We start from the raw sequence: 26513 nt of genomic DNA, 5'->3' as shown, positions 1-26513 counted from the left end.
CAAGAAATGAGTAACAGAAAAAATGCAATTTGGACTAGATGGCAATCAGGAACTGGATACAGGCTAAAGGGGGCCAAAAACAGGGCTGTATAATTGGAGTTCAAAGAACTCCAATTATACAGTGATTTTAAAAAATCACTGTATATAAGTGATTTTTTAGTGAATTAAACGCTTCCCTTGCTAATTTAGGACTTTAAATTGATTAGCCTACTGGAAAATACCTATCCTATGCAATTGAAATATTTTACCTTTTCAGAGCATTAAGACAATCCATCACAATAAAAAAAAAATATCCAAGGCATCTTGAATGGAATGACTAAAAGAAGACAAATGAAAATCACAATTTGCAATCTAACAATTAAACTTCTGGCCACACAAATTGTATTAGGATACCCAGCTCTGAAATAATTGCTCAAGTAGCTTTGCAGTAACTTTAACTAATATTGCAATAACTTTATAAGTCTTTTCTTAACCATTTTATTATCTACCTATCCCCCCACCCAGTAAAAGAAAAAAACCCACCCACCCACACAAGAAAAAAGCCAGTTTTAACTAGGGTAATAACATAGTTTTTAAGTCTATTTTAGTGCAACCTACCCAACAACAAAAATCTGGCTCAATAACTCACCATACTGGTACACAAAAGTGGTGCCTTCATCCTGGATCCATCTGAACACATACTCCATGATTACCTATAATTGAAACTTTTGCCCTCTTTCCGAGTTAACTTGAGACGAACGTACAAAATGTAAAAGTTGTTAAAAGTCAACTTTTCATTAACTTTCAGTCAACTTTTACAAATCGAACGCTAAAAGTTAACTCGGAATCACAAATAAAACGTCAGAATGCTGGTTTCGGTCAACTTGGAATGTGATTCGAACGCAACTTAGATTAGTCAGATAAGTAATCGGACAAGTAAAAGAACACGGGGAATAATAATCGTCAGATAACTTCTAAGCTTGAATTTATTGCTTGTGTTATATACAATCAAAAGAGTACAAGTATGTAAGTTATTTCGTTAAAATTCTTGACCATAATACCTTAGAAAGTGGATAAGCTATGTAAAAGGAAACTGTTAGAAATGGATCAAGAGTGTGGACTAAGCTAGTTCTATGTAGGCTAGGCCTATTTATCCAGGATGGTCCTTTAAGGTAGGCCTATCTACTTTTTAAAAAGCAGTAACATTCTAGTTTAGTGACTTTTGGCTATATCAGAAAGGGGTTAGGTTAGGAAAATAAAAACTTTTTGGGATGGGTCTACAGGCTAAAGTATATCCCAGGAAGGTATTTTAAAGTACCCACCTCCACTCCTTCTCCCTCTAGAGGGCCCTGAAATTTACCTGCATGACAGGTCTATACCTATTTAAATTTTGACTAAATAACATTTTACCTTAATTTTCAGTTACCAGTTGCTTTTTCTCTGCCTTGAGTTTTGGAAATGCAATTCCTATTATTTGAGTAGAATTCTGAGGCATATCAGTGTTTTTTTTTTCAAAATTTAGAAAATATATATGCATATCCTTAAAACCTTATAAATTGGGATTGACCAAAATTGTGAAGCCAAAAACAATTTTGTTGTATTTCATTTAAGCAGAAGATCTAGGCTATTTGGTAAGGTTTTATAACACAGATATTTTTAAAGGTCATCAAAGGTCAGGATCCTCTAGAGAGAGGGGAAATAGAGGTAGGTACTTCAAAATACCTTCCTAGGATATACTTTAGCCTATAGACCCATCCCTGAAGGCTTCATTTTCAAAACCCAACCCCTTTCTGAGATAGCCAAAAGTCACCAACTAGAATTTTATCCAAAAAGCTATGATAGGCTATTTAAATGAGCTTGCTCAAAGTGTAGGGTTATAAGCCTAAGAGCCCAGCTATACCTAAGGAAACTTGTTAAGAAAACAATTCTTACTTCATAGCCTAAAATGCAGAATCATTCCATTCAACACATTTTTAGGGGTGAACCTTTATCTTCACTTCTTTCCATATTTTCTTAGTTTTTGTAAGAAATTCATGAAGTTCTTATAACCTAAATATTAACAGAGTAGGATATTGTTTTAGGTAATTGTTTAGTCTCATCACAAGCTGTCTAAATGGGAAAATAGTTTCCACACTATAGCACTTAGAAATGCTAATTCTAGGAGCCTATCCATTTCTGGTTGACCCCCTCCTCTATGGGACAAACTAAAAATGTATAAAGTGGGCTTGCTAACAGATAATATTACCTAGGCTCTAGAGCAAAGTGTATTAGTCCATGAGCCCTGTAGGAAGCAGGGCAAGGTCTGTATTCTATATTTATTTTTTATAAATACAGAATACAGACCTTGCCCTGGTGCCTGCAGTGATCATGGACTAATAGGCTTTGCTCTATAGGTAATGTTACCTGTAAGAAAAATCAGATGTTTTTTTTGTTCACAAGCAGCTGGCTAGTTTAAACTCAAAAGTGAAAGCAAACCATCTTGGATATGAACATTAATGGGTACATGAGTTAATTATCTTTTGACTTTCTACTATACAGAAATTACCTGTGATAACTGGAATTAGTATTTAAAATACAATTTCATTCATATTGTGCAACCCCAACTTTTCCCTTGGCTTCAAGACTCTGCCCACTTTATGCATTTTTAGTTTGTCCTATGGAGGAGGAGGGTCAACCAGAAGTGGGTACACTTCTAGAATTAGCATTTCTAAATGCTATGGTATGGAAACTATGCTTCTTTGCTGCATAGTTTCTACTTTAGACAGCTTGTGACAAAACAAAACAATTACCAGGCTATATACACCCACCCCCCTAATGTGCAAATGTAAGCAATAGTTGCAACAATAATCTAAATGTAACATTCATCTGCATCACAAATAAACTTCATCCTCACCCCACAATGTGCAAGTATATACCCTGATTTGGACTTACTTAGGGTAAGGGTAAAGTTCATTTGTGATGCAAATGCATCCTATACTTAGATTCAGAATGCAATTTTGGGTGTATATTTGCATGTTATGGGGGTGGTTGTATAAACTCTGTTAATATATAGGTTCTTGAAAATTCATGAATTTCTCAGAAAAACAGGGAAAAAAAGTGAAGAAAGAGGTTCTCCCCATGCAAATTGTCTTAACTAGGATTATTCTGGATATTCTGCAGTACAAATTGTTTAAAAACCATTGACAACTAGGGATGTCTTATTTTTTTCAATTCATATAGTACCATCACTAATCCTTCCTTGCAAAAATAGGTCTTCCTTCACATCCAAAGGGTTGCAAACTTTTGTCACTGCCAAAATGTGTTAACAAGGATTATATAAGCCTTGTATAAGCAAGATATTTTATATAAGCTTTCTTATGGGCATTAGAATGACATACAGCTATCCAAGGGGCCTGTTTAACATATTGCTAGCTCAGCAAATATGATGAATTTTAGATTAGTGTATGAAACTGATTTCTATAGTACAACAGTGAAAGAAGTGAAGATAAAGGTTCTCCCCCTGCGAAATATGTTTACTATGATTATTATGCATATTTGGAAGTAAAAATTGTTTTCTTAACATGTTTCCTTCTGTATAGCTGGGCTCCTATGCTATAGCAATTTGTTTTTAAGAATAAAATTTTCATAAATAGCTCTAGATCTACAGTCCAAATAGGCTCAAGGAAATGTTTACTTTTCCAAGTTAGACTAATAGAGATCTTCTAGACTTCAAGGCTTTTCAAATGTGAGGATATAATTTTTGGTTTGTCCTCTCTTATAAAATCCATCATCTATCCTTATCTTCACAAGATAATTCCTAATCACATGGTCAGATATTGGGATATAGATGTGCTAGTTATCATAAACAGGGTATCAATGCATAGTTAAGGCTATTAAGAAGGAAATGTTATAAAATTCTGAAAACTACTTTTAAAAAGCCTTAAATAATTACTTGGGCTAGGCCTATGCTATATCATTTCTAAAAATGAACAATTCTTCTATTTAATGTTTAATTGGAAACCCAAGCACCTATAAAATAAAGCAATAAGCAAAAGCAAGCAATAAATAAACACTATGAAAAGCAAGCAATAAATAAGCACTATGCAATAACCACAGGCAGCAAGCAGGGGTGGGTTTTTAGCTGGGTCCCAACATTGCATCTCCCTTCTCCACAAGTTGAGCTCGTAGTCGCGGAACTTCTGAGGGGCCTTGCAATTGCACACAGATCTGCGAGGAGATTCAGCAGGGCATTCTGTTCCAAGTGTCTGGTGCACATGGCGGACACTTGGCAGGAGTTCGGATTCAGTAGCTGGTGGGCTGCTAGCTTTGGAGAGCTTTTTACCAACGCCAGGGTTTGCAGATCTTGAAGCTGGTGAGCTTTGTACATTCCCCTGAGGCGGGAGAGTTGTAGGTGACATCGATCCCGCTGGCTCGCGACTATTGGGTAGATCCATCCTTTGGTGGTTTCCCAAAACAGGCTCAGAGCAAGGGACAGTATCTTTTGCATTTCTATGGTATATGTCCCCAGCTTCTGTTTTGACGTGGTATGATCTGGGGGCATCAGCTGCTGACAGGACTCTTCCTGGTTCCCATTCTTTTCCTGGAACCACCTTGATCCAAACAGGTTGCCAAGGTTGTAGGCTGCATGTATCTTCTGTTCCACAACCGAAATACTTTTTTTGCAGGTTTTGATGGTAGTATCTAGCTTCCTTAAACTGTACTGATGGGACAAGTTTTGGTTTGTACAGCTTGGGATGAGCTGGCACCATGGACCTCAACTGTCTGCTCATAAGTAGTTGAGCAGGGTATGCCAGGTTATCAACTGGTGTGTTCTGATATTCAAGGAATGCAAGGTATGGCTCAGTTCCACTCTGGTAGGATTTTTCAATAATCCGTTTTGCTGTTTGCACAGTTTTTTCTGCTAAACTGTTAGATTGCAGATGGTGGGGGCTGGAAGTGATGTGTTTGATTCCCCACTCTTTTGCAAATGTACTGAACTCGGCTGAAGAAAACTGTGGGCCATTGTTGGTCATTAACATTCTCGGAATGCCAAAATGTGCAAAATGTGGCTTCATCTTTTGGATGACTGCTTTGGAGGTCATGCTGGTGAGTTTGTCCACTTCAAAATAGCAGCTTTAGTAATCAACAATGATGAGATGCTCCTCCCCCCTGAACGAGAAAATGTCAGCTCTGATACGTTCCCAGGGGTATTCTGGTAGCTCCGTGTTGATCAGAGGGTGCTTCTGTGTTTGCATTTGTAAGTGGCCACAAGTGATACATTGGATGATCATTTCTTTGATGTTTCTGTTGATACCAGACCAGTAGACGATTGATCTGGGCTGTTGTCTTGTTTTACTCCATTCCCATGTGTGAGTGGTGTAGTTGTTGCAGGATCTCTCTGCGCAATTGTCGCCGGGATGACGATTTTGTCTCCTTTCAGAACAATACCGTTGGCTATCGATAGCTCATGATGGGGGTTCCAGTATTTTTGAATTTTCTCAGAACAGCTGGACCTGATTTCTGGCCATCTATTGATGATGGTGCTGGTTAGAGAGGATAGTTTGGGGTCGGATTTGGTTGATGATTTAATGCACAACAGTCAACTGTCACTCATTGGTACATTCTTGAATAGGGTGTTAACAAAGACTTCTGTCTCTCGTTCAAATTATGCGTCAGTCTCAGGGAGTGGGAGGCGTGAAAGAGCATCAGCCACAGGGATGCTTGTTCCAGGCACGTGTTCAACTGACAAGTTGTACGGCTGGATCTGTAGCATCAGACATTGCTGTTGTGGAGGCGCAACTGAAATGCTTCAAGATAGGATGGATTTGAGTGGTTTGTGATCAGAGAGAACCTTGACTGGCTGTCCATACACACATTGGTGGAAATGCTTGCATGCGAAGGCAATGGCCAGTGCTTCTTTTTCAATCTGTGAGTATTTTTGCTCGGCTGATGAAAGCAATCTTGATGCAAAGGCACAGATTCCACCATCGCACGTTAAGGTAGCTCCAAGGCCATGCTGCAATGCGTCAACTTTCAGTACAACATCCTCAGAAGTTGGGTTGAAGTATTTTAGATTTTTGTAAATGCTGTTTTTGACATTGGCAAACGCTTTGTTGTGCTCTGAGGTCCACTGGAAACTGCCGTCAGTTCTGTGCTCTTTTAAAAGAGTTCTGAGTGGGTGGTTCAATGTTGACAGATTTGGGATATATTTGCCAAGGTAGTTGACCATACCCAGCAGCGATTGTAACTCTTCAGGTCCCTTAGGCTTGGGCATTTGGTGAATGGCAAGAATTTTATTTGGGTCTGGTTTGATACCTTCCGAGGTCAATATGTGCCCAAAGTATGGAATTTCTGTCTTGCCAAAGATGCATTTTTCTCTGTTGAAACAAGCACTTTTTTCACGCGCGACTTGTAAAGTTTTCTCCAGGTTGCTGTCGTGTTCCTTGTCTGTTGCTCCATGGACAACAATGTCGTCGATAAGGAGGCCCAGACCTGCCGTCTTGATAAGCTCAGTAAATATTTCTTCCATCTGTCTTTGGAAGTCGTCCTGGGCGCAATTCAGACCAAAGGGATATTGCCGGAAGCAAAACCTTCCAAATGCTGTGTTAAAGGCAGTTAGATTAGCTCACTCATCGTCGAGTTCCATGCTCCAATAGCCATGGCGTGCATCGAGCTTAGAGAATTTCTTGGAATTGGCGCATTTTATGGCAACATCGTCAAATGTTGGTATTGGGTGGTGTGGTCTCTTGATGCATTTGTTCAGGTTTCTAGGGTCCAGGCACAAACGGCGACTTCCGTCGGGCTTCTCAACAATGACTATTGAATTAACCCATTCCGTCGGTTTTGATACTTTCTCGATAACGCCAAGGGTTTTGAGACGGCTAAGCTCTGCTTTGAATTGATCCTGCATGGATATAGGGATCCTTTTTGGTGGCTGTACTGTAGGCTGACAATTCTCCTTCAAGTAAATGTGGCATTTACCTTCTAGTTTTCCAATCCCTTGGAAGACGTCCTCATACTCAGAAAGGATTCTGTCAACAGTTTGATCTGGCTTCTTGGTAACCTCATTCAGGAATTTGATCAGGCCTAGTGAGACGCTTGAGTTCTTGCACAAGAGAGGTTGTTTAGAGGGACTGACGATGTAGAATTTGTGGACCTCTGGATCTTGGTTGTCTTTTCTTTGGAGTTTCAGGTTGCAGGTTCCTAGTACTTTGAGTTTGCCATCACAATAGGAAGTAAGTATTTCAGAGGTGTTAAGCATAGATGGCTGTGGGTTTAGCATGTTATAGATTTGTGATGGTAGCACGTTAACTTCGGCACCAGTGTCAATTTTGAAGTTGACACGAGTGTTTTGTTCAACTAGTCTGACGGTAGCAATCGTGCTGCTCTCAGCAGCACTGTCTATGGAGTCTATGAAAAATTCTGAGGTTGCCGCACAGTCTTCAACAACCATCAGGCGATCATGCTGGATATTATGGACTGATTTGCTCCTATATGCACGGGCGAATTGGTTTAATCTACCACATTTCGAACATTTTTTTTTCCTTTTGCAGGGCATCTGTGTTCATTACTGTATGGGCCACCACAGAAATAGCAATCTTTGTTTGCTCTGCTATCAGTTACTCTCCTACCAACTACATCAACTTCCTGTTTGATAGTCTGCTTTGCTTCATCATGCATGGTTTGTAGTTGTGCTTGGGTTTCCTGGAATGTTCTGCATATCAGGACAGCTCTGTCCAAAGTTAGGCTCCCACCTTCAGCAAGAAGTCTGTCTCTGAGCCTATCATTCTTCAGCCCAAAAATGAGTTGATCTCTCACCATCTCATCTTGCTGGCTGTGGCTGCAATTCTGTGCAACTAGCTTGAGATCAGTAATGTACTGTTCAATGGTTTCAAACTCTTTCTGGTTCCGCTTGTGGAACTTGAAGCGTTCGAAGATGGGATTGGAAGAGGGCTCAACATGGTTTTTGAACAGTCTTAGGTACTCAGTTGGATTGTTTTCACTGGCATCCGGAACAACAAAGGTACTAAAAATGTCTCTGCCCTTCTCTCCTACCCATATGAGGAGGTAGGAGCACTTCACTGCATTAGATTTTCCATTCAAGGGGCCACTGAACATTAACTCCACATGCTTGGAGAACCTTGTCCAGGCATCTTTCAAGTTAGGCTGGATCCAGTCGATGAATGGAGAGGGTGTAGATGGGTCCATTGTTCTGACACCATGAACAATTCTTCTATTTAATGTTTAATTGGAAACCCAAGCACCTATAAAATAAAGCAATAAGCAAAAGCAAGCAATAACCACAGACAGCAAGCAGGGGTGGGTATTTAGCTGGGTTCCAACATTGCAAAAAATGTATCACTTCACTTTAATGCTGACCTGATCCCCCCCTCCTATAATGTGTAAATGTGTTGCCGTGCCCAAGTTGTGTTTTTTTTTATAGTAGAAAATGAAAAAAAAAACAATAAAACTGGCATCTAGGTTAAAAAACATTTTTGCTCTTCATTCTTTCCCTACATATTCATGGATTGACACCGCTTACTAGTGATTCAAGTTGCACATGTCAAGGTAGAGTCTAACATTAAGATCAGTGTTATGCTGGAAGATCAGCCTTCTTGTTTTAAAATAATTTCTATTAATGTAACATTTCAACATTGCTGCTTTTTCATGCAGGAGTAACACCCACTGATCTGAGAGATCTAGAATAAACTTTGATTATTCTTGATATCAGCTATGCCTACAAAAAACCTAACTGCCAGCTCAATGCTGGGAAGGAAATAATTCTACATATAACCATTTCAATCAAATTTTAACCTATAAGTCACCAAAGCTTGACTGTCATAAGTGTTATGCTGGAAGATCAGCCTTCTTGTTTTAAAATAATTTCTATTAATGTAACATTTCAACATTGCTGCTTTTTCATGCAGAAGTAACACCCACTGATTTCCTTTAAAAAACTGGAAACAAAGAGCTAACTTAGAAAATTATTACAAAAAAAAAAACTTAAACTCATTTTGTCTTTAAACTATGTATTCTAAATAATTTTGTTTAAAAATTTTCCTTTTTTATAAACAGAAGAATTTATCTTACATCTATATTTTTCTTTTTAGTTACATTTGTGCATGTCCTCATAATAATGACAGCAGCAGTGTTTTTTGGCTGTGCTATGCTGGCATTTGGGCCACCTTTAGCCCTTTTTCTTTTTACTGTTGCTGATGATGCTGTCAAGATCATTCTTCTAATTGCTAGGTATTTATAGTTTTTCATATTTTGTAAACATTCTACATATCCACTTCCATCAGTACTCCACTTCCACAAATACACAATCCATCAAATATTGCTATCTTTCTTTTCCCCCTTTGTGCAGGTGAGACTGCTATTGGTATTGTTGAAAATTTTTGTTTAAACATCTTTCTCTGATGTGATATCTGAAGTGAGGTTACACACACTTGAATTTTGATAAATTTTATTTACTCAAATTTGGATTGCAGTTAATTGTTTAAGTTCATACATTAATTAGTTTATAATTTTTAAGAATTTTTAATTAACTTTATGATTTTCTTGGGTAATGCTAAATCATGATGTTTTTTTTTATAAATCTCTGTGACAAACTTGAGTTTCCTGCCTCAGTTTGGCACAATAGAGAATTATCAAAGACCATGATAATTACCCTAGTTAATTTCTTATACTCTAAAGGTATTATTAGGAATTTTTTTTTAAGTATCTTTCTCTGATTAAATATATTAACTAAATGAGGTTCTAAAGGAATTTGGATGTTTTATTGATTAAGACTTGAAGTACAGTTAAATGTCCAAGTTTTTTTAGTGTTTAAAGTGTGTTAATTAATTCAGTAATTTTTAAATAACCTTAGGAGTTTGTTGGGTAATAATAAATCAGATTGTTTTGTTTAAATCCTAGTGACAAATTGAATTTCCTCTGTCTGTCTCCCATACATTTTGGAAGTGACTCTAAGTGATAGAATTTGTTAATCAAAGGCACTAGGGTAAAGGTACCAATGATTTGACAGTGGAATTTTAGAACCACTGTTGAAAGCTTCTTTTAAATCAGAATAAATCTGCTTAGCCATGACTTGGAGTGCCATCTCTTGGAACCGTTTTTGTATTTCAAAAAATTATAAAAGGATCAGTGTCAAATATATTATTAAAAACTCATAAAATTAAAAGTTCAAGGACATTCAGCAAAATGTCTAGACAATGAAAACTTGTAAAATTAAAAAGAGTATAAAAAAAATATAAAACATTAACACTTTAGTTTTGCACCAAAAAAAAAAAAAATCAAAATTTGCAAAATGAACATTAAATTATAAGATAAAAAGGAGTAGGGAGGATGAGGAGATTCACTGATGGAGTATGTCACATATGTAAGGGATGAAAGTTTTTCTATATCTTTCAGTGGAAACTTATATTGGGGCAAGAAGGGGATTTTGTTCAAGTAGAATTTGGGAGTTTGGGTCAAAGGGGTGAATAGTGACTAGTGAAAAGTTTAGTTGTCTTAGATTTCTGAAGGGCAGTATTAGTAAAATACAAGGAAATTTTTGCTCTCCTTTCCTTAAGGGTGACTAGATTGGCTCTCTAAAGAAGGGAGGTGTAAGGCACTTTACCCTCATTAAAGACAATTCTTTGGCACCTTCGTTGGGCTGCCTCTATTCTGTCCGTCAATTCAATCAAGATGCCAGGTTACCAAACAGAGAAGGTGTACTCAAGGTTTGAGAGAACAAATGATAGGAAAATTCTCAAACAATGCAATTTAGGACACTTAAATTTTTAAGGAGGGAAAATGTAGCATTTGCATGTTTTAAATATTGTTTACATGACAATGCCTGATTTATGTTGCTTGAGATGGCAATACCCAGTAATTTCGTAGTTGTGCCCAATATTTAGAGGGGACTGGGCAGGAGAAAGAAGGGGGAGTTTTAAGGAAATTAATTGTTAAAACCATTGACTTTAAAGGCTTGACTCTCATATTGTCAGGAACAGCTTTGTCTGATATCAACAACAACATTACATGTCCATTGGGCTACTTTTTAAATTCTCGAAACATGTCTCTAAGTCAGTTAGATCATCAAGAATTGCCATCTATCAGGGAAATTGGCACCAAGGGTTTTTATCACTATAAAGAAATAAAACTGGCCATAAGAAGGTTCTCTGGAGAATGTCATTTTAGATTGAGAACTTAGCTTTTAGTTTTGAGAAACAAGGATGCATATGGTCAAAATGCTTTTAGTTTCCTTAGCAATGTTAAATCATTTTGAGGGACTTAGCCTACTCAGCTAAAAAGCTTTCATATAACTTGGAAAAAACTAGGGTAAGAATAATGGGCCAGACACCACCAAAATTTTGCTTATTACCTTTCTTTTTTACAGGTGTAATAAAACCTAATTTCCAACAACTTGGGAAATTACCAGTAGAGGTGATTTCATTAAAAAGTAGGGACAAAGGCTGTGAAAGATTGGCTGCAAAGGCTTTAATTAATACAATTGGGATACAAGTGGACAAGTACTGCAATCTTTTTTTATTTTATTTTGTCTCTACATCTGAGGGTTAAATAATGAGGGAATCAAGAGAGTACAAATCATAAGGAGCATCAAAAGCAAGGGAAAGGGGGCTCTGAATTTTGGAGGAAAGAAATGTGTTCAGGTTATTGGCTGTAACTGATGGATGTTCTTTTAAATAAAAATCTATTATGTGTTTTCCCATAATTTTTGTTTATTCTACTATGCTATTGTTTTGGCTTAGTCGGAAACAAATCTTTGACTTTACATTTGTAATATGAAGAAGCAGATTTATGAATTTCTTTCTTTATGTGTTTATGCAGTGAGTTAGCTATGGATGTTTTACCATTCTTAAGTAGATTAATTAAGTCTAATTAGCTTTTTCAATTGGCTAGTAAAGTATGGTTTGTCATTAGAACATTTTTTTTTTTCAGGAAAATAATCTATGTTTTGATCAGATTTTGAAAGTTAGAGACTTTAACATTAATGTAATTGTTCCCCTTGAGAGCCAGCCACTTTTCATTAGTAATCCAAGATTTGAACTCAAAGAGGGCATCGTTGGAAATCTGGCAATAAAAGAAATTATTTAACAAAAAAAAAAAGTATGATTAAAGCTAGAGAGAGACTTTATTAATACTCAAAAATGGTAGTTTCTCCCTAACAGGGCAAAGGGACAGGTGGGCTGTAGAAAGCATGCATTTTTGTGCAATTCAAATCAAGGGTAGAATTTTCTATGGTTCTTGGTATTTTTACTATCTGTTTTAAATTGAGGGAACTACAAAGGGAACTTATCTTTAGATAATTAGTATCACCAACTAATAAAATACCTGTGTTTGGGAATTTGTAGAGGACAAATTCAGCACTGCTTATGCAGTTTCTGGTAGAATTACTGCCTGTGTGGTGCATTTGATTCGTAAATAGACTGAGCAAAATACAATCAAATTAAAAGGGCATGGTAAAACTTTGGGTCTTACACTTACCCAAATGATTTTGTCAGAATCTGAAAGTTTAAGGGCATGAATTGATTTAAAGAAAAGATAATTTCATACAAGTAATAATATTCCACCTCCCTTGTTACGTAGGGGGTGATTATGAGGACAAAGTCTTATGAGTTGGGAATGGTTTCAAATTTTCAATAAGTCAAGGTTCAATGCTTGGATCTCTGTTATGGCATCAATTTTGTGTACTTGAGAGTTCAATCAATTTGTCGAAATTCAGGCCTTCAGCATTAGTAAGGAGGAACTTTGGGAAAGTAAAACGGTCACTAAAGTAAGTAGTTTTGTGTGTTGTTAAATGTGGGAGCCAGAAGGGCATGGGAGGAACGTGGAATTGGGGGAGGGGAGTCATATTTTTCGGGATAGAGACTGGAGTTTGCTTGGGAAGCCGGATTAAAGAGGTGAATTGGACCAGACCTGAGAGAAAAGGAGGACAGTGGATAATTTATGGGTATATTCATAACTTCACCGGGAATAACGTTGGAATGGACATAATCTTTTAAACGGCTTTTACCTGGTAATTGCCATGGTGAGAATGGTGATCCATGTCCGTCGATTAGTCGTTGGGTTGTGAAAGAATGAGGAGGGTGTAGGACAACAATCTGTATGTTGGGAGGATATATGGCTTCTCTATGAAGGGGAAGGTAGCAAGTAAACGTTGTTTGGTAAAGTAGGAGAAGGAGGAATGATACTGTCGTTTCAAAGAGGCTAGATATAACATCGAAATGAGTAATTGTAATGGCAACCACTGTTGCTGCCAAATATTATAAAGTCAAGCTGGTGGCACCACTTATTGGACTGGAAAGCCTCGCAGCCACCGCTAATTTAATGTACATATAGGGTCTGTCTAATATGGTATGCATTGTTCCAGGGTATGGTAGCGTGATCAAACCATCAACAGGGCCAAGTGTGTTACCATTAATATCTCCAGCAATTTCATTGGAGGTCCAATTCTCCCCCCCCCCCTCGATATACTAATAACGGTATTTCTTGCAAACTTTTTTGTACCCTGTCTGGGCACCTGAAAAAAAATAATCTAACATGGTTTTAGAAAATAACCTACTTGTATTTCTCCCAACGGTCACTTAAACCACATACATATATCAACTCTGAAAACAGACCCCCTAAGTGGATTCTTTGTGTAGACTAAAAAGCAGACTAAAATAAAACCACCACTTTCATACCAAACACTTTCTGTTAGGGTGGACCTTAGATGAGTTCTGGTCAATCCGCTAAATTAGAGTTCAAACCCCTGGCTTCTTTTGAATAATATTATATTTCAATGGCCAAAATCAGCTGAACAAAAATAGATCTTTAACCAAAGCTTTTCTTTATTGCGAAACCAATTGCTTAGCAACAAGACTTTAACTTGTTCTTGAAAATTGTATTATGTGCGATTCTAAGCAAATGTAATTGCAAAAAGAAAAAAAAGAAGAAAAGAACAAGGGGTGGAACCCCAACAGAGGGTGTTTCTTGTTCAGGGGTTTAATATGGGAGCTGATTAAAAGAGGAAGGGGAGTTAGTAATTTGGAACGTTTTTTCAACTATTTAGCTGTGTTTGATGAACTTTGATGAGTGATTTTTGCTTGGGTACGGTTTACTGAAAAAGGATGGCTAAAGAGGGAGGAGTGTCTCTTACAATATTTATCTTTTACAGATTGGTGCAATTTTCTTCCTTGGATTGGACAAAAAGAAGGGGGAACATGGAGCTTTAGTTCAGACAGAACAACGTCCACTAGAAAAAACTGTACAAATATTAATATGCCTAAAATTGCACTCAAGCATACTACATTTATCTAATAGGTAGAATTTACCTAAATGCCACAAATTGCAATGACTAACCGTCTGTCGGTCTGTCTGTCGGTCCCTGTTTTGCTACTTTAGGCATTTCTAGGTAAGCTAGGACGATGAAATTTGGCAGGCGTATCAGGGACCGGACCATATTAAATTAGAAATAGTCGTTTTCCCGATTTTACCATCTGGGGGGGGGGGGAGTGGGGGCCCGTTAATTCGGAAAAAATAGAAAAATTGAAGTATTTTTAACTTACGAACGGTTCATCAGATCTTAATGAAATTTGATGTTTGGAAGGGTATCGTGACTCAGAGCTGTTGTTTATATCCCAACCGGATCTGGTAACACTGGGGGGGAGTTGGGAGGGGGAAACCTAAAATCTTGGAAAACACTTAGATTGGAGGAATCGGGATGAAACTTGGTGGGAAAAATAAGCACACGTCCTAGATATATGATTGACATAACCGGAACGGATCCGCTCTCTTTGTGGTAGTTGGGGGGGGGGATAATTCTGAAAAATGACGTATTTTTAACTTACGAACGGATGATCGGATCTCAATGAAATTTGATATTTAGAAGGATATCGTGTCTCAGAGCTCTTACTTTAAGTCCCAACCGGATCTGGTGACATTGGGGGGAATTTGGGGGGGACCTAAAATCTTGGAAAACACTTAGAGTGGAGGTATCGGGATGAAACTTGGTGGTAAAAATAAGCGCAAGTCCTAGATACATGATTGACATAGCCGGAACGGATCCGTTCTGTTTGGGGTAATTAGGGGGGGGGGTTAATTCTGAAAAATTCGAAAAAATGAGGTATTTTTAACTTACGAACGGGTGATCGGATCTCAATGAAATTTGATATTTAGAAGGATATCGTCTCAATCAATCAATCCAATCAATCAATTTATTGATACTAAAAGAAAAAAACTATTACAAAAGTAAAGTGGTTACTAGGCCCAAGAAGCTTTGCTTGTAATGGACCACAGAGAACAAGAATAAAACACTACTATAAAATATATACAAAAAAAAAAAAAAAAAAAGAAAGAAAAAAAAAACACTGGAACAAGACAAGGACATTGAATAGATAGGATATTTAACAGATAGAAGATTTAGAAGGAGATTAACATATAGCTGAAAATGATTTTAAAAGAAGAGAAGAGACATACAAATTAGGAAAGGATTAATAAAGAGAGAAAAATTATTGAATTGGAAATACCCGATGAAATAATGCCTTTGCAGAAAGAAAAAGAGGGACATCCGAAGGGATGGAGTTCCATAATAGAATTGATTGATATACTGGAGACCTCTGGCTTGCTGTAGAAGATCGTTTTGGTAAAATAAATCTCGAGAAGAATTACGTAAAGAAGAAAAGTACCTACCTGAGCCTGTCCGTGAGAAAAACTGCTGTAGGGGCGGTGGGAGAGTACCTAGAAAAGCAGAATGCGCAAAATAAAGGGTACTTTTACCTATATATGATCCAGCGGAGCTATTCCAGTATCATTATAAAGATCAGAGGAAGGGTAAAGCCGAGGGAGAAGAAAAGTAGCCTTCACTGCCCTATTTTGGGCTCTTTGAAGTGAGCAGAGAAGAGATTTATTATTATTACCCCAGACAGAGCAGCAATAAGAAAGGTAAGGATAAATAAAAGCATAATAAAGAGAAACCATAATATCAGGAGGAAGAAATGAGTTAATCCGGTGCAACATTGAAGACTGGCGGAGGATTAAGGAACGGGTGTGAGTTATATGCGGTTTGAAAGAAAGAAAACAGTCAAGATACACACCAAGAAATTTCACCACAGTAGCTTGTGGTATAATATCATTCCCAAAAGTCAGGTGATTGGCTCCTGTACGTCTCGCATACGGTAAGGGATCCTGAAGTTGACAATGGCACTCTTTCGGCTGTTAAGAGCCCCTACCATTTGACCAGCACCAATCCTTTACTTTATCAAGAAGACCTTGAGCCATAGAAGTGGCAGATGGCAGGTCCACCGCAGCAATGAAAAAGTTACTGTCATCAGCAAAAAGAACAGGGTGAACATGGGGATGAAGACCATCAACAAGATCATTGATGTAAATTAGAAATAAAAGTGACCAAGCACAGAGCCTTGTGGGACACTTTCAATACAGGCAAAGTAGAGGAAGAAGTACAGTTAACCAAAACATACTGAGATCTCTCTGAGAGGTAGGACCTAAACCATTCTAGTGGGACTCCATGCACTCCAAATAAAGATAGTTTAGACAGAAGAACATTGTGGTCAACCATATCAAAGGCCTTAGAAAAGTCGAGAAATAGACCCAAAACACACAAGCCCTTGTCCAGATTAACACGCACAAACTCAGTTGCATCAGAAAGTGCGTGCAAGGTAGAGAATGAGGGACGAAAACCATACTGATGGTTAGTGATGAGAGGATTTCCAGCAGTCGAATTAGTACTAAATACAAATGAAGAGAGTCGACGATACACTACTTTTTCAACAACCTTTGAGATGACGGGAAGAAGAGAAATAGGTCTGTAATTTGAAATTAGAGAAGAATCACCTTTTTATGCAAGGGTACAACGTAGCAACTTTAAATAAATGAGGAAAAATACCAGAAGAAAGAGAGGTTAGTTATGTGTGAGATGGGATGAGAAAACAAACTGACTGATTTTTTTAAGGACATTATTACTCAAACCAAAACTATCAACTGAACAACTACTTGGAAGTTGAGAAATAATACTAGAAATCTCAGTAGTACTACATGGGAAAAGGAAAAAAGACTTCTCTGTCATAGGAAAACAACTTACTCTACTCAGGGGTGGAATGAGAACTGAGGGAAGTGTGGTGAAATACGAATTGAAGGCACTTGCTAAGGATTTTTTATCCACAACAGATCCATCAGCTTTCCTATAAAGAGATGGGGAAGATTGTTTGAGTTTCTTACGGGAGAGAGCTTCATAATTACAGTCCAAACCTTGCGCAAATTCCCTTTACACTCATTAATTCGACGTGAAAAATACAGCTTTTTTGCTAAGCGAACTGAAGAAGTGAGCACATTTTTGTAATGTTTATACTTCAGAAGATCTTCCTGTGTCTTACTTTTACATGCAGCCTTGAACAAAGACGCCTTCATATGGGTTGCATTGATCAGACCTCTAGACATCCATGGGCATTTAGGTGTAAAATTCCTTGGCCTCTTTCTAAGAGGAAAATGCTTATCCAACAGAGTGCCCATACGACACAAAAATAATCTAGTTGCACAATCAGCATCATTAGCTTCAAGAACACTAGACCAATCATTACTCTGAAAACTATGTATTAAATTAGAAATTTCTCTATCAGTAAAAGTTCTAAAAGAAGACTTGCCTTTCTCATCCACAGTAATCTCTGTTTTAGGCACAGATAGTGATAGATAAATAGGGAAGTGATCAGAAAGATCAGTGAAAACAAGACCAGACGAGAACTTCAAATTAGGAGAAAGAGAAGTGAAAATATTATCTATTAAAGTGGCAGAATTTCTTGTAGGGTCAACGCGTGAAGGAAAAAAAATTGAAGGAAGTAGCCCAGAAGAAGAAAATACATCAAAAAGATGGTCACATTCATCATTTGATCCAACATTTAACATATTACAATTAAAGTCTCCCAAAACACAAATCCGTTTTTTAGAGAAAGTCCCCACACCAGAAAGCTGATCAAGCAAATCACAGAACAGATGTGTTGGAAAAGGAGGGGGCTTATAAAACAAACAAACAGTATCACATGCAACCTGGCTTTTCAGATCAATAACAAGAGAATAAACTGTCTACTATTAGACACCACCGATGTAAACAAGGATTCAAGATCAGATCTTCTACAAAATTCAATACTAGATTTTATGAACAAAGAAATACCCCCAGAACACTTTGTTACCATTCTAGGGACATGAATAGCAATATAACCATGCATGTCATAAGCTGTAAAATTATCACTGTCAGATAACCATGTTTCTGTCTCAAAGCTCTTATTTTAAATCCCGGCCAGATCTAGTGACATTGGGGGAGTTCCGGGTGAGGGAACCTAAAATCATGAAAAACGCTTAGATTGAAGGGATCGGGATGAAACTTGTGGGAAAAATAAGAAGAAGTCTTAGATACGTGATTTACATAATTGGAACGGATCCGCCCTATTTGGGGGGGGGGGGGGGTAATTCTGAAAAATTAGAAAAAATGACGTATTTTAACTTACGAAGGAGTGATCGGATCTTCATGAAACTTCGTATTTAGAAGGACCTTGTAACTCAGATCTCTTATTTTATATCTCAACCAGATCCAGTGTCATTTGGGGGGGGGGCAATTGGGGGTACCGGAAATCTTAGAAAATACTTAAAGCTGAGAGATCAGGATGAAACTGGATGGGAAGAATAAAAACCTGTCTAAGATACGTGACTGACATAACCGTACCAGATCTGCTCTCTTTGGTGGAGTTGGGGGGTGGGGGGGTAATGTTGAAAATTGAGGTATTTGTAACTTACGAAATGGTGACCAGATCTTAATGATATTTGATATTTAGAAGGATCTTGTGCTTTAAAGCTCTAATTTTAAATTCCGACCAGATCCTGTGACATTGAGGGGAGCTGGAGGGGGAAACCGGAACTCTTGGAAAACGTGAAAATTGGGGTATTTTTATCTTACGAATTGGTAATCGGATCTTAATGAAATTTGATATTTAGCAGGAATCCATGTCTCAGAGCTCTTATTTCAAATCCCGACCAGATCTTTTGACATTGGGGGGATTTGGAGGGGGATATCTTTGAAAAAACTTGGAGTGGAGGAATCGGGATGAAGCTTGCTGGATAGAATAAGCAAATGTCCTTTATACGTGATTGACCTAACCACACTGGATTCGACCTCTTTGGGGGAGTTGGGGGCAAGGGTTCAGTGATTTGGCGAGTTTGGTGCTTCTGGACGTGCTAGGACGATGAAAATAGGTAGGCGTGTCAGGGAGGTGCACAAATTGACTTGATAAAGTCGTTTTCCCAGATTCGACCATCTGGGCGGCTAAAGGGAGAGGAAAAACTAGAAAAAGATAGGAATTTATAACTTACGAGTGGGTGATCGGATCTTAATGAATTTTGATATTTAGAAGGGTATCATGACTCAGAGCTCTTATTTTAAATCCTGACCGGTATTAAGCCTCTGATTTTCCTTTTAAATCAACCTATTGATTTTTTAGAACTTTGTTAGAGCTCATACCGTATGAGCTCTTGGCTCTTAGCTCTTCTTGCCTCATTGCAAGTGCCATATGAGCTCTTAGCTCTTGTTTTAATCGAAAATATCACTCTCGGCAAGGTCAGGATTCGTATGGTGATTTTGTTTCTCAAGGTTTTGAGCATCTGTATAAATATGAGAACAATTTTGGCCAAGTTTGCAGTTTCTACGCTTGAAAAACTTGCTTTTTTCTTAGTACTACTACTATACCATGGTTATTTTGTTGTAGAAACATTCTTGAAACACGATTGTGTCTAAAAGTACAGTCATCTCCTATTTTGGACCAACCAGCCAAAATCATATTTGCACATTTACATAGGCCTATGTGAGACAAAAGGACTTTCTTTTTTGTCAAATTATTCACTTCACTGTTTTCAAACTATTTTGGATGTCTGCAATAGGGTTAACGAGGTTACTACGCTGATTAATAGGAATATAACTGTCCCAAGATGAGACAAGGTCAGAGGGATTAGCTAGCTCATGAATAGTTGATGAATCTTCTGTATTGTTTACCTGACATTTCTGGTCTCTAACATTATTTCCTAGATTTTTGATCTCTACTTGATTGGTGTATTTTTTGGGGTTTTTGTCTTCATCTTGCTGAGTAGAAAGAAACGGAGATTAAAAATTTTCAATTGGGATGGAATATTGTATTGTAATCTGGGGGTGAGAAATAATTCTTGAAATTTGTTTTAAAGCCTCTTCTAGCTTGTTTTTCAAATTCCAACAAGGTAAACTCTGCCTTGAGAAAGTCAGGTTTCGTATTGTAAATCTCGGTTTGATGCCCAAAATCTCTAGCAAGGGGATTCGGATACATTGATTTTATCCCTTGGACGACAGGAGAAAGGTTCGTCTGGACTGATACCTCACGTGTTTAGGGGTGTAAGTTACTAATGGCGGTGCAAAAAAGAAGAGTGAACAAAAAGAAACTGGATGCCTCCAGAGGGGGGAATGTCTCTTCATGACAGAAGTATTGGAAAATGGATCTTCTGTGACTGGAGGGGCAACGGTGATTCATTATTAAGCTCTTTGAGGATAGTAAGCATCCTAGCTCTTAAATTAGGGGAACGGAGGTAAGAGGGAAAGTTAGAACAGGTGAATTTGAATGATGTACGTGTAAGATAGAAGTATTCTATGAGGAAGAATCGGGACACAACCAGCTATTAGTCCAATTGGTTGAATCAATTTTTGACACTCCTCAGTTCCTGTATGAAATAAACATTCATGCCCTCCACATTTAACTGAGTTGGAAAGCACTCTTAGTCTGCATTCAGGACAAACTAGTCTTTGTCTAACCATAACCATTTCCTCCAATTTTTTTTTATATTCTAAGAGGTTAACAGCTCGAAAGATAAATCTCAACTTGTTCACAGGTTGGATTCTAGATGAAAACTGAAAGAGTGCAACCTTTACAAGGCTGCAGCTACTGCTGCAACCGTTACTATGAACCATGAGATGAGATTGGTTACCAAACTCAACAATAGGGAGATTGATCCTAGCAAGTCATTTTCCGCTTGTCAGTTTGACTCGGTGATGAATCTATTTTTTTAAGGAAGTTGGCCCTTACAGAATTTGGGTTGGTCGAAAAAGTCAAACTACACCAAATTAACCAATATAAAATTATTTTCCCCCGATAAGATGTGCTAAAAACCTTAGAGAAGAGGTTTCCAATAATCTTATCAAAGAGAACAAAAAAAAAACGGTCTTCTGTTGGTGGGTAGAGCCTTGAAAGATTGTATTTGCATGTTAACATAAAAGTGTCAGTCATACTGTGGAAGTATGCACCAAAGTCCCGAAGATTAACTTGGTTGTAGTTTGGTGATTGAAGTTGGCTGGGAGTAAGGGGGGGGGATTTTTACTCTGGAAATTGTCTAATGATTCTAATCTTTACTTCTAATATCTAATCGAAACTTCAATAATTACCTGTTTTATAATTACCTGTTCGAAAATATTACCTGTTTCAGTTCATTTTTTTGGCTTGTTTCTCATCTCCTGACGTCGGCAATATGGCTTATTGTCAAAGCATCCACATCTGATCCTGCAGCATATCTCTCAATTGGTGTGATTATATCTGTACTGCTTCAGGTAAGGAATCCTATGCATTAAATTCATACTTAAAGTTGATTAAAAAGTAAAACTTCTTTTCTATCTCTTTTTTCATGAACAGGAACAGAGATGCAAACACTGTTATTGCTGACACTTTCTTAACCAGCCACATCCACACAAGTTGAAGCTTTTTTGTTAAATAATTTCTTAGACCACACTGGCTTCTATTTTCTTCTGTTTTTCACTGGATGTTATTTTCCTTGTTTCTCTCTTCTTTGCGATTTTTGTTTTGTCAGCATTTTGATCCGTCCTCACAGACACTTTCCGGTTCCAACGTAAAGTCTAGACTCTGGAAGTTAGAAGACTGTAGGAAAGAGAATATGCTTCCTGGGTGCCGAAACTTTTGTAACCTGGAAGCTGTTCACAGTAATATTCTGTTATGAAATTTTTTTAAGTACCAATGACAGTGAAACCATAAAATCTTATTGTTTGGATTGGTAAAGTGAAAATCTGCACAACCAAACATTTCTTAAAATTTAGGAAAATTTTAAGGTTGAATTCTTAAGAATTGATGAAATTTGAAAAAAAAAACAAAAATAAAAAAATTAGGAAATTTTTAAGATTGAATTCTTGAAAATTAAGATTGAAAAATTGAATTCTCGGGGATTTAATTTTTGATTAGAAATCCTCCATATGCAGCTATGAAGGTTTTGGTAGCAGGTAAGAATCATGGGTGAAAATTCGGGAAAAAATAAACTAAGAATATACGGCACTAAATAGCTTAAAAAAGTGTGCATTTCTTTTGAAGGAGTCGTTGTCTACGGGAATCAGCAAATTATTAATGTCAGTATTTCTAGAGACAAAACTTTGTCAAATTTAGTTACCCAGTTTTGCGCATTCATTTTCATGACTTGACGTGGCAATACTGACGAAAATATGGTACTGCTCTAGAAACTTCATAATTTTGAAACATACCAAAGAAAATCTTAAGGAATCGTAAGGAAACATTCCAAAGGAAAATCTTAGGGAATCAGGGTTTTCAGCTATGAATAGATCTAACTCTTAAAAGACCTAAGATGGCTTCAGGGAGCAAAAAGGATTTTTCGTACGTTGTTGGCACTTTAATGTATCTCTTCTCCCCTCCTGTAATTTTGTCAAATCGGGACTTGTTGACTTGTCAACACATTGCTGTTGGAATTGCTTTCTGGAATAGTCTGGTTTCTAATGCAGGCTCGTCAAGTGTCAAAGCGGGTAGGGTGGGGGGGGGGGATTACATGCACACATTATATGCAATAGTAGTTTTTAAGCAAAAAAAATTAATTCATCTGTGGCAAAACTGTCTATAACAACACGATTCTGGTTGTTCAAAGCTTTATTTTTGTTATACGGATCTAACCGTCTAAAAAAAGAAAAAAAAATCGTTTCCCTATTTGATACTCATCTCTCTAGATTATCAATTTTGAAGGTATTGAAAAGGTTTCCTTCACTAATATTCCTAAAACAAAAAATACATGATGTCATTGTCTTGTCAAAAATGTATCAGTGTTTTAAGTTACAATTTTGTAAAGGCGAAAAAACTAAAAAGGATAGCAAAAAACAATGTTTAGTTTGAAACTCCATGAGTCATCCCCCCCCCCCCTTTTTCATCCCTTCCATTTCACCATTCAGTTTTGCCAGTTCCGTTCCATTTTCATCATACATATTTTGAATTCCGATTAGTATATTAAATAGACTTCTGTCTATGCCCCTAAAGGGGGTGATTCCATGGTAGACCTAATTCTAGATGATTCTATGCTGCTCTCTAGTACCTGGTGTTTGGTTTTATCTGAATTTTTTATACATATTTAGAAGGTTTTGACTGTGAGATTTCTTTTCCTTCCTTGTGATGTTCTAGCGACCGCAAAGGTAGTTGCTCTAAAAGTAAAGTGTGCATGGGTTTATGTGACTCCGTAATATTTTGAGTGCTAATATTTTGTGGTTTGTACGAGAACCAGCTCAAAGCACTAAATGTCCGATTTGTTTATTTCTTAGTTTTCTTTAACCTTCAGTTTTGTTCCAAAATCGTCTTTAAATAGTATAAAATGTCAACTATGATGCATTTGTCAACTATTTTTATTATTTGTACCAATAGCCCCAATAGTAGGCTGTGCTACTGTTTCTTAGCCTCAGCGAAATTTTTAGTGTTCATCTCACCATATCTCATTGTAGAGAACCCTCAGCAATAAAAATAAAGCATCACAGTGTTCTTGTTTTATTCTTTTAGTTCCCAAAAGCTTGAAAACCCTATATATATATATAAGTCTGGACGTCCCTGAACTTTCTAAGTTCTTCCATTTTCAATTAACTTGTCTGTAAATTCCTACTTGTAGGTAGATGTAGTTAGTACCCTTAAGTAAGATCAGGACAATTTTATGGTAGGCCTTCTCAACATACGACCGATGGTGCTGTCTATGGTTCAGTGGAACTAACCATTTGATAGAGAAAGGCTCTTGTGAAGGACCTCAGTCAAACAGTTCATGCAAGGAAACTTTAAGCTAGGAGCAACTCGCGCTGATAGCAATCGAAATGCTAAAAGTAATTAATTACAACAAGAATATATACTGCAAGAAATGGGCGTATATAGTGACTTTATACTACAAGACATATTCATGAACGATGGACAACTTAAATTATTTGGGACCCTTATTGCAGTGGCTGTATTTGTGATGTAATCCCCAGAGGCATATTTAATCGATTTTTCGACTCTTTAAAAGAGGTTGTCTAGGGCTGGCTGTACTCATATCACTTGTATTCCGTCAGATTAATGACGCCTCTTGACTGCTAAGGTCCTTGCGTCGGCCCTACAGTGTGTTGCTTCATCTTGGTTTGATCTCTGAGTCTCGTATTACCAACCTGAGCCATCAAACTCTGTGCCATCACAGGGTACTGAATTCTACGTAGTTTTGAAATTCACAGTTTGTATTATAAACAGTAGTGCCAAGTCCTGTGGTGGCGCAGTAGGTTTGACCTTAGCTTGGTAATACGGGACCCAGAGATCGAATCATGCTGCAGCAATGCACTGCAGGGCCGACGCAGGGACCTTAGTAGTCAATAAGCGTCGTTAATCTGATGCAATACAATGCAACAGTAGTGCCATCTAATTTCTAGCTCTCCAAAATAGCCATCATAAGTGAAGTGCCTACCAGCAGCCCCAAAAAGACAGGAAATTGTGACAAATAGACCTAAGTTTTTAAGCCATTCATTAGTGTTTCATAAGGAAATTGGCAAGGTTTGAACTACCAAGGTCTTTGCTGTGGTGATCCTGGCCTTTTTTGCGCATGGGGCCAAATCTTAATTTAGTTTTCCCCCTCCTTGTCTCCCACAAATTTTTTTTGCCAAATTTTCATTTATTAACAAAATTTTCAATGTGTTCTGTACTACCAAGCTGAGGTAAAACCCACTACGCCACCACAGGACACTCACATCGCTTTTTGCCCTTAAAAAAAAGAATTTTCTATTTCCGTTTTAATGAGTTCTATAAGTTTCCGTTATCAACCTCTCAACGCACAGGGGGTTTAAGAACGTTGGATACAGCTTCTTACTAATTAAAATCAGTGGGTTGATCCTGAAAGGGACAATGTAAAGAAGGTTCATGTGTTTTATATGTTTATACTCTTTATGAAAACCATTTAAATGATTGTTGTTTTGCGTTATGTGTCATTGAGGCTGTTAATCTTTTATCTCATTTCTTGTAAGAGAGAGGAGAAAATTCTATTGAACAGAAACAAAATGACGTTAAATTCATAACAAAATACTACAAGTTACAAGCAGTCACTGCCTCCCTAGACTCGAGAAGACTGCGTTGGTTTGGCCATGTCCTTAGAAGATCTAGTGACCGCATCATAAATTAAGTGCTTGTAGCTGCCCGTTGCCTGATTGGCGCAGGCGTCCTGGCGGTCAATTGAAGAATTGGTGGGCAACTGCCAAAAATAATCTCGACCCCATTGGCAGATTTCGAAGATTTGGTAGAAAGTGGGAGAGCTGCTGGCTCCGGTTTGCTGAAGAGTTGGCACAAGATTGCGACAAATGGGTGTCAACCATACGTAGTCTTCTAGATTTCACGTGAGGTGTCCGTGTCTGGTCCCGCTACAAGTACAAGTAGTAAGTACTGTCTCCCTAGAGACCTGGGTGGGGTCTTCTTTATGGTTTGACCCCTTTTAGATAGAAAATATATCTAGGCTTGACCAAAATTAGGTATTAACAACTAATAAGATAAAAAAAGACGCTACTGTCACTAATGTTTTTAAATCCTACTTTTTTCAGATCTTGAGGTAAAATTCCCAAGCCTATTTAGGTTTCCAGTGATGATTGCAAGACCTTTTGTGTAACATTTTTTTTAACTAAAATGCTTTATCATTTTTCAGGAGACGTTCAGATTTTTATTGTACTTAGTTTTGAAGAGGGCTGAAAAAGGTCTGAAAAAATTGACTGAAGATGAGAATCATGTACTTCTTGAAAACAAAAATGTTCTTGCATATGGTAAGTAGACTTAACCATTTGTTAATACTTTTATTCCTTCCATCACTTGTTCTAGTGTTAATCTGTATGACACTCCTTTAGTAAGATTTAAAATAAAATTAAGAAAAAGGAGTTAATTTAAGATCTTAAAATAAATTCCCTAATAAATGTAAAACGGAAGGTAAAGCAGCAAATAGTAGAACAAAGGAAGAATCATAAAATTAAGAAAAGGTGATGGCAAATGAAAACCAACTAAAAAACTTAAAATTTTGTAAAGGTCTTACAAGATTTATAGAATTTGATGTGTTCTGAGCAACAATATTTCATTTTGAATGACAATTTTCATTATAATTTGAGCTAGAAAAGAAAGTAATTAATTGTAACCTGTTTTACAGAAGAGATAAGAGATCTTTTAACTGCTAATTGAACCTAATTTCTGAATATGCGAAAATAAGAGATGCTATGATAAAAATGCTGAATAAACGAT

General features: G+C 37.3%; 2 protein-coding genes across 4 annotated transcripts; one reads left to right on the top strand and one right to left on the bottom strand.

Moving 5' to 3' along the window:
- Positions 1-916: 916 nt before the first annotated feature.
- On the top strand, positions 917-26070 carry LOC136031476 (gamma-secretase subunit APH-1B-like). Of its 3 annotated transcripts, none has more exons than XM_065711105.1 (4): positions 917-1005; positions 9069-9207; positions 21448-21568; positions 25933-26070. In XM_065711105.1, exons 2-4 carry the CDS (start codon positions 9095-9097, stop codon positions 26053-26055), a joined length of 357 nt encoding a protein of 118 aa, XP_065567177.1. In that variant the 5' UTR covers positions 917-1005; positions 9069-9094; the 3' UTR covers positions 26056-26070. The 3 variants fall into 3 exon arrangements, with proteins under 3 accessions (XP_065567177.1, XP_065567179.1, XP_065567180.1); XM_065711107.1 differs by having other exon boundaries at positions 920-1001; XM_065711108.1 differs by lacking the exon at positions 917-1005 and adding an exon at positions 1043-1151.
- On the bottom strand, positions 2345-5060 carry LOC136030842 (uncharacterized). Its single transcript, XM_065709887.1, has 2 exons — positions 4070-5060; positions 2345-2382 (listed from the first exon to the last, which is right to left on the bottom strand). Exons 1-2 carry the CDS (start codon positions 5058-5060, stop codon positions 2345-2347), a joined length of 1029 nt encoding a protein of 342 aa, XP_065565959.1.
- Positions 26071-26513: the final 443 nt, after the last annotated feature.

Source organism: Artemia franciscana, chromosome 9, assembly GCF_032884065.1.
Source record: "Artemia franciscana chromosome 9, ASM3288406v1, whole genome shotgun sequence".
Classification (NCBI taxonomy): domain Eukaryota; kingdom Metazoa; phylum Arthropoda; class Branchiopoda; order Anostraca; family Artemiidae; genus Artemia; species Artemia franciscana.
The sequence above is the reverse complement of the archived record's forward strand: the minus strand, read 5'-3'. Positions and strand labels throughout refer to the sequence as shown.